This window comes from Lactuca serriola, chromosome 8 (assembly GCF_051521515.1).
Source record: "Lactuca serriola cultivar US96UC23 chromosome 8, Lser_US96UC23_V15, whole genome shotgun sequence".
NCBI lineage: Eukaryota > Viridiplantae > Streptophyta > Magnoliopsida > Asterales > Asteraceae > Lactuca > Lactuca serriola.
In genome coordinates this window covers 39,005,036-39,014,073 of record NC_136415.1, presented here as the reverse complement: position 1 = coordinate 39,014,073, position 9,038 = coordinate 39,005,036, and the positions used below count along the sequence as shown (strand labels likewise).

The window sequence follows — 9,038 nt, the reverse complement described above, 5'->3', positions numbered from 1 at the left end:
TAGATTTTCTAACCCCTAGCAACTGAGAATCAGAAGTACAAATATTATTATTGAAGTTTTCCTCAAAACTACTAGTGGGATTTGATGCAACAGTCTCAGGTTGCTAACTAGAAGTTTCATAACCAAGAGTACCTTCTTGATTAGATATATTTGCATCTAAGCTAGGACTACCATCAATACCAAAATCAGTTGTACTTGATGGTTAATCAACAGTTGTATCACCATCCTGATTATTACAACTTAACACTCCACTATTTGGGTTATCATCAAAAATTTCAGAAAACAAAAGTTCATCATTTGAAAATGGATCTCGAGGGTCCTTATTATTTAGAAAAGTTGTCTCAAGAAATTGACAAACTTCATTTAATTTAGAAGCCAACTTAAAAGGAAAGGCAGATCGACTCATAAAATTTCACATCCCTGGAAAAGAAACAAGAACCATTATCAAGACTAAATAACTTGTAACCTTTTTTAACATTAGAATAACCAATAAAAACACATTTCTCAGAACGTTCAGAAAATTTATCGGTATTGTTTAATTTATTAGCAAAGGCTAAACATCCAAACACACAAATTTCATCATATACTGGAACATGATTATAGATTAATTCAAAAAAGAGTTTTACCATTTAAAACAGAAGATGGAATTCTATTTATTAAAAAAACAACATTTAAAATAGAATCTCCCCCAAAAAATTTAGGCAAACCAGCTTGAAAAAAGATCTAGCTACATTCAATAAATGCCTATGCTTCCGTTCTACCACTCCATTTTGTTGTGGAGTGTGTACATTGGAAGTTTGATGAATAACTCCTTTAGATTCAAGAAAACTATTCATTTTTAAATTAAAAAATTATGTTTCATTATCAGACCTAATAACCTTTAGGTTAACATTAAATTGATTTTCCAATAGCATAACAAATTATTGAAAGCAACCAAACACTTCATCTTTAGATTTAATAAAAAACCCCATGTAGATCTAGTGAAATCATCTACAATAGTGAGAAAAAAAATCTAAAACCACCAATAACAGCAACTCTATAGGGACCCCAAACATCTAAATGAACAAGTTCCCCTATACTAAAGGACTTATGCTCATTCAAAGGAAAAGGTTCACTAGTTTGTTTAGCCTTATGGAAAACATCACATGGCATAACTTACTTATTATCAAATTTTAAAAAAAAGTTTTAAAACATTTAAAGCTTTATCAGCTGGATGTCCCATTTTATTATGTCATGTTAATTTTGATACAATACATTTATGACTATTAATCACTGAATTTGACCTACCTAACAATTGATTTTCCAAATAGTAAAGACCTCCAAGCGAGGCCCAAGTGAAACAGATCTGTATTCGAGCGGGGCTCGAAGCCAGGCGGGGCCTGGAGCGGCGGGGCCGTTGTCGCGGGCGAGGCCCAGGATAGCGGGCGTGGCCCAGTATGTGCAGTATGTGGTTATGCATGGTATGTGGTAGGGTGGGGAACTCACTAAGCTTCGTGCTTACGGTTTTCAGTTTTGGTTTTAGGTACTTCCGGTAGCGGAGGGAAGAGCGCGGGGTGATCGCATGGCACACACCATAGATTAGACAGCCTGGGAATGTTTTACTTTGATAAAGAACACGTGTTTTGGAAATTAATACTCTGATTATATTTGGATTGATGATTTTGCTTTAAGTAATGTTTTATTAAAAGAAAATTTTAGTCTTGAATTTTGGGATGTTACAGAGTGGTTTTTGGTGATTCTTGAAAAGAGCTTGAAGGTGGGAAGCATCTAACTTGAAGGAGGAGCTTTAGATACAAGAACTCTTCTTCAAAGGCAACATTTTTGAGATATAAAGTCGTAACCTTGTCATGTATTCATCTAGATCTCCTTATTTGAAGTTTAAGCATGATTTTGGGGGGTTTTGGTTGAGTTGTCCAAAATATGTGGATTCCAAGGGTTGTCAAGCTAGATCTGTCCTCTTCATGACCTTGTGAAGCTTAAAGTTGCAAACTTTATTGGTCCCCATGTCCCATACATGCAATATGTCCATTATTAAGTCATAAATCTGCCTTAGAAGATATTTCTAGTATGCATGGACGTAAAGTTGGAAACTTTACGTGTTTTGCCTACCTTGGGACATCAAATATGTGCTTTGGGACGTTGATATGGGAGTTTTAGGGCTTAATGGGTCAAGAACCTCTTTAAAGAACCTAGGGTTTGAGTTTGACGCCCTTTTGGATGGTTCTTAAGGGTAAAGCTGGAAACTTTACTCTTTTAGAAATCATTTTGGAAGAGATCTGAGGTTTGGGGCCCTTGGATTCGTTAGAAACATCTTAATGCATTAAGAGGCTGGATTCCTGGCCAACTCGGCGAGTTCATTGGTGAACTCGACGAGTTGATGGGATTTTTTGCGATCTGATCAGACATTAGGGAAACTCGATAAGTTGAAGAGACAACTCAGCGAGTTTGGTCAACTCAAGACATTGACTTTGACCTTTGACTGTGGTTTTTTTTTACCAAGTTTGACATTTATGGGGTTTGGGGCATGTTGAATTGCAATTAAGGAAATTGTTTATGTTTTAGGGTTGTGTAGAGCGGATATTGGAAGCTCGACCTAGTCAGCTTCCGTGCAAGTATTGAGGTGAGTCTTCTCACCACACTCATGGGTCGAAGGCACCAAGGCCGGTCCATTATTTGATATGATATTTTTGTATTGTATGGGAAATGGTATGTTTATTTATGGGCTTATGTGAAGACCATGGGGGGAGCCCATGGCACTTGTCAAAACTATGGGGGGAGTCCATTGCATGAGGATATAAGACCATGGGGGTATCTCATGACATTCCATTGAAGACCATGGAGGGAGTCCATAGAAAATTGTATGTATATGTATGAGCATGACATTATGTGATTATATACTTTGTATGATTGGGAAACTCACTAAACTTATGCTTACATTTTATTTGTATGTTTCAGGTACTTCTATTGATAAGGGTGATGGGTTTTGAGCATTCTAACACTCCTATGGTGTACATGCAACCCTATAAACCTTGGATTATGTTTTCTCTATTATACATGCAAATAAGAACTTTCCAAGGCTTTAATCCTAACTAGCATATTATGATGTTCTTATACTACAAAGTACTAGTTAGATGACATACCTTTTGAAGTAGCTTGATGTCTTCAAGCTTTAAGAGCTTAGCCCCAATAGTGTGGAAGCCTCAAATGGAATCAAAAATCACCAAAACACCTTGGAAGACTTTAGAGAATATGGATACTTGGTTCTCTCTAGTGAAATCGGCTAGCCCTCTTAGTGTATCCACACTAGTGCCAAATTCACCAACCAAGGACATCTTTATATAGTGTTGAGGATTAGGGTTAAACCCTAATACCCATGACCTTTCATTTCCTAGGATCCATGGGTTAAAGCTCCATGGACTATCCATGAAGACTTAGCCCAACCTAAATGAACTTGGCCCACTACACATATATATCTAAGAGTCCATATTTAATTAGTTTCCTTTTGATCACTTAATTAATTATAAATTAATTCTTGATCAATACTAATTAAATAATATGATTCCATATTAATATATTAGAACTTCTAATATATTAATATTAATCATAAATATACTATTCTCAAAAGATTATCCATATAAATTGTGTCGGTGAAGTGCAACCCAAATGGACCATGCCGGGTCGGGTCAAGTACATACCAAATATAGTTATGGACTTAGACATTAATCCAACAAAGGGCAAGGTTGATGACGAGGCATGCATTCTCCAGTGCTTTCACATTTAACTCTTTGTACTCTGAATTTTCAAAATAACATGGATATGTATTGGGATTTTTATATTTACTGTGGTTGAGGTTATGAAAATAAAAGTTTAAAATTTTTATGAAAATCAGGCTGTTACAATTTCTTAATGGATTGAACGTAGGGGAGTAGATAAACCCCAAATCAAGTGGTGGACTCGATTTCTTGAGGCTTTGGGCACAACACCGGTGGATTAACCCTAAAACACCATTCGATTTCGTGACGGCGTGATCGATGATGACCAATGTTGTAAAACTCGCCGAGTTGGCCGATTACTCATCCGAGTACTCGCTACTCGGCCCCTTATCGAGGCGAGTTACAGAATCCCGAGTACTCCCCAATCGGCCCCTTACTGAACTGAGCAGTGTTGTAAAACTTGGTCAACTCGGTGATTAATATGTATAATATACTTAATGATTTATTATTTAACAAACACATATGTGATTATTACTACATATATATCTTAAATTTTCAATAATTATTCACGAAGTGAGACTATTATGAGTTTTTCAGTTTTTGTGTATTCACATATATCTAATTTTGTTATATATTTCAATCAACTTATGATTTTAACTTATGATTTTGACATATATAGTTTCCCTAAAAATACTTCTAAATGAATTACCGAATCCGAGTACTCGCGAGTACTCCCGAGTACTCGCTACTCGATAGTCAGCCGAACAGGTACCGAGTAACGAATTCTACAACCTTGGTGATGACAATGACCTTGTGAGCCCAACATCGGAGTTGTGGAGTCATTCGTTTCTGAAGCAATTAGAGGCTGAAGCAATTAGAGGTAGATATGGCTGAAGCAATATTGTGTTTAGTGCGGAGGCGTACGTCAAATGGTGACATGCAATGTCGAGTCGATTTCTCGATCACAACTCTAATGAGTAAACCCTAAGTGCAGGTGGTTTTCATCGTTTATATTTTCTTGTTGTCGAGTGTTAGATATATAGAAAGGGCATCAATTATAAGAAGACGACTTTGAGTGAAAGTTTTTTTCTTTTTTTAAATAAGGTCGTTCGTCATTTTCATTCAAGTGTTTTTTTAAGCTTAGACAATAAATTAAATCGTAATTTATTTATATTCTAAATATCATGACAGAACTTTTATTAAAAGTTTTTTTTGTCTATCATAAAACTGTAGTACGTCGTAATTCGTTTGTCATTAAAAAAGTTTTTTCTAGTAGTGGGCAATGCTTATACCCAAGAGTGAATAATTCTAGCAGATCTAGCAGTGTCTATTCCTTCTTCGGTTGATCTCATTGAAACAATTGCCGTTATTTTTAAGGGACTCATAACATATGTCATGATTCATTGATCCTTTAAGGTGATAGTGGTACATCGAATTAATCTTGATTTATGTATCTATCTATAGATGATAAACTAAAACTTGCTTAATATTAATGGAACAACGATTTTGGAAGGGGCAATCCATGGGGTTTAATGTGATGTGAAAACCCCAGAAAAAATTGTGTTGGAGGTAGGAAGGATGGTGTATTCTTTGTTTCCTTCTATGAACAAGGTGTTGAAGGGAGTAATTTGAATGTACGTATGGGTAGAATCGGTATGCAATTTTTATATATTTGAAAAAACATCATGAATTTTGAAACTTATTAGATGGTTTTTGTTTGTTTGAAATGGGTTTTTGGTTTCTTGAAATATGAATGAAAGATATGCTATGTGGCACTAACAAACAACTATATGATCGCGTCAGTTAAAACGGTCAAAATAATTGTCGGTTAAAACGATGAAAATAATTGGGTTGAATCATAACAATTTGCCATTACAAATAATATGTTTTTTTTTTTATAAATATTATATATAAATCATGACATAGCATATCTAAAGCTACGTAAGATTCCAATGACCGGCATAAAACACAAAAATTATATAACCTTTAATTAACTGTATAAAAACATAACTTTTAACATTGTAGAGGTATTTTGTAATTTTTTAGAAAGCATAATCAAATATTGGTATTTTGTAATTTTTTTTTCAATAAAGGAAATGGAAGGAAAATAATGATAGAAAGAAAGAGAGGGGAATGACAATTTTCTTTATTCATTGTTCCTGAATTCGTAGGAAATTAACGAGAAATAAATTTTAAGTTTTTATGTTCCTGAGTTAGGAGTAAAAAGGAAATAAACTTCAAGATTTTCTTTTCCCTCATTTTCTTCTCAAATCCGTCCAATTTAAGAGGAAAATTTGGAAGGAAAATATAGCTTTAAAATCATTTCATTTCCTCACTTTCCTTCCATTTGAAACTTGAGAATATGATTTTTCTTCGATGTCCCTCACTTTCTCTCTATTTCCATCCATATTACTCTTTGAGTATAACCTGGGAACAAGACGTAAAAAATTGAATACATTAATTCTATTCGAAATATAAGTTTATAATTATAAATAAATCAATAAATAAATAAAAATAAAAACGTGATCATTTTAACCTTTAATCACTTAATTTTGGCAAAGCTATGTAATAGACTGTTATTTTTAACAAACTATGTGAATTAATTAACATTAATGCTAATATAAAACCTTTGACGCAAATTAAATTAGCATAAAAAAACAAATGCTTTCTAGTGGGCTTTGACAAGTTTGACAACATTTACATAGCTTGTTCCCACTTCCCAGCAACATTTTGTTTATGTCGTCAATCAAATAAGGAGGTGCCCCAATACTCTAAGCCTAATTGCCTAAATTCAAATTTTCGTTGAGAGCCTTGTGTATTAGAAGAAAAAAAAAAAGAATATAACCCAATTTTAACCATATCTTATGTAAAAAAATTTAACCATTGGGTCTGCCCTGCACGTGGAATTTCCACCGGCTGAATTAGGTTAATTGGAATTATGCCCCCATAAAATAATAATAAAAGTTTAGGATCCTACCAATTTTGAAAATATTATAAGGTTTTTGTGTCATTAATTTCTCATTTTGTAATTTACTCATATATTTATATTAAAGAACTTGAACCCATGTAAGAAAATATATAGAGAAAGAAGAAATGAAGTGCTTCTTATTACATAATTACCGAAGAATACACAAGTATAAACGAGCACACTTTAGTAGGGTTTCCCCTTAGAGAATTAGGGAAACACCTTTCGCTCCTCAAATCCATATCCATATACTTATTATATATAATAATATTATATAAAAAGAAAACGCCCGGAAAAAGAAAACCCGGCGGGCTGCTTCTATAAAAAGAGAAAGCACGCCGCTGCCCCCTTAAAAAATTCCAAATCATAATAAACACTGAAGCACACGGTCTTCTCATCTCTTTCTTTCAGAACTGTAAACGGCTTGAGAAAGTTTGACCAAATGTCCAGCTTGAAGGGACAATGTTTGTGAACGTTTTGGTGATACCATCGGTGGTTGTCACCATGAACGACATAGATTGGCCGTTGAGGTATGAATTCGATTGCCAGTTAGCTCCCCAATTCCTCGACATCGGCATCCACCCGGTTTTTGATCCCTTCACCTTCACCGACCTAATAGCTCCGGCATTTCCGACATTCGTTATCAAAACAAGCTCGAAGTAATCTCTCCCGTTTATCGCGAATCTAACTCCGCCGTGTTTCTTACATGGTACTCTGATCAACAAACAAGTAATTAGATTAAAAACAATCAGTCAAATGCCAGAAGATGGAGTTTGTAAGTTTGTATACAGTGATCAAGAAAGAAGGAAAGACGTGGGACCTTTGGTAGATAACGGGGATGATTCCACCTCTGTAAATCCCGATCTTCTCCCAAGCAGGCTGAGCCATGTCGAAATGCTGTAGCGGTGGGTTGCACCACCCTCCGGCGTCGTTGGCCTGAGCGTAGTTTGGTGGGCAAAAGTTGGTGGCGGTGATTGTCACCGACACTCCTTTCTTGCACCACTTTGGGTCCGTCTTGACATCGCATATGATCTTGTAACACTGGCCGCAAGCAGCGCCGTCGTTGAAAAGAGCAGTACTCAACGCCGCCGTTCTTGTTCCGTATCCGGTGGAGTACAGGTTACCATATCCGCAAGCACCACCTGCATATATAGAAACAAGTTAAGATCAGTAACAACCTCCGATCGATAATGGCTGCTTCATGGGCTGATTAAAAGAAGCATATATAATTATATACCCATTGTTCCGGAAGCATCGGCTTCTCCATAAAAGGTTGCATGGGCTTTTGTCCATCTCGAAGGGGTAAGTGCATGGACATGGAGGAATAGAGAGTAGATAATAGTTAGCAAGAGAAAGCAAAGTTTCGCCATTTTTGATGTGCAGAGATGAGATGAAGCAAATGAGGAAGAAGATGGGTTTAGAGGATTAGAATAAGAGCTGCTTAAATAAGGACCAATCCAACAGCATCACATGTAAATCTGCAAGTAGAGAATGCAGAGAGGGGTTTAATTATTATTATTGTTTTTTTTTATTTGGTTTATATCAATAAATAAATCCATTCACAAGGGTGAAGAAATTCTGAATCTGATTCAATCATTCCCACGTTCCATCAAACCATTTGTCTACATAGAATTCACATGGCTAGAAAAACCCACTACCCAAATTGCTTCAATCTTGTTATAAACATGAATTAGAACTATATATCTTGCTTCATTTCACATACAGTTTTACAAAAAGTATATATGATTATATATATGTTCTCAAACCATAAAAAAAAAAAAAAAAAGTTATACTCAAATGATCAATATCTAAGCGTTTACGTACATTTTATATATAATAAGATCATTCATTCTTACAAGTTATATTAATTCTTATATTGGATTAATATTTGTAACAGAAAACTAAGTACTAAAATGATTTTGTGATGAGTCACCTCCGTACATTGATCAAATCAAGAAACCTTTAATGAACCGGGATCATGACTTGTTTTAATGTTGTGTTTGTTGCTACATGAAAGGTGATTAATTAATGCATTTAAAATGTAGATTAAAGACTGATTACTCAAGGACTCAAGGGGGGCAAGGGGGGAATATAGTTGCTTAAAAAGATGTAAATGAAATAGACTCTCACATCACATGCCTTTACTTTAACCTTTTGTGGATCCAAATTCTAATAAGGTTAAAATATGCACTGCACTGCACATCATTATATTTTACATTGATACTGTGAGATGCCATTATTTTTCTTGGGGAAGAAAAAAACAAATTAATACTTAGATTTAAGATCCATCAAATATGTCATCTTGTTGTCAAAATTCCAGGTTGTAAAAGGCTTGGACATGGAGTTGCTTTTTGAAGATA

General features: G+C 35.0%; 1 protein-coding gene across 1 annotated transcript; it reads right to left on the bottom strand.

Annotated features, from left to right (window-relative positions):
- Positions 1–6,792: 6,792 nt before the first annotated feature.
- LOC145071353 (expansin-A11-like) lies at positions 6,793–8,105 on the bottom strand. The gene is made up of 3 exons (XM_079018257.1): positions 7,916–8,105; positions 7,499–7,820; positions 6,793–7,392 (listed from the first exon to the last, which is right to left on the bottom strand). Exons 1-3 carry the CDS (start codon positions 8,046–8,048, stop codon positions 7,086–7,088), a joined length of 762 nt encoding a protein of 253 aa, XP_078874383.1. The 5' UTR covers positions 8,049–8,105; the 3' UTR covers positions 6,793–7,085.
- Between the last annotated feature and the right edge of the window lie 933 nt (positions 8,106–9,038).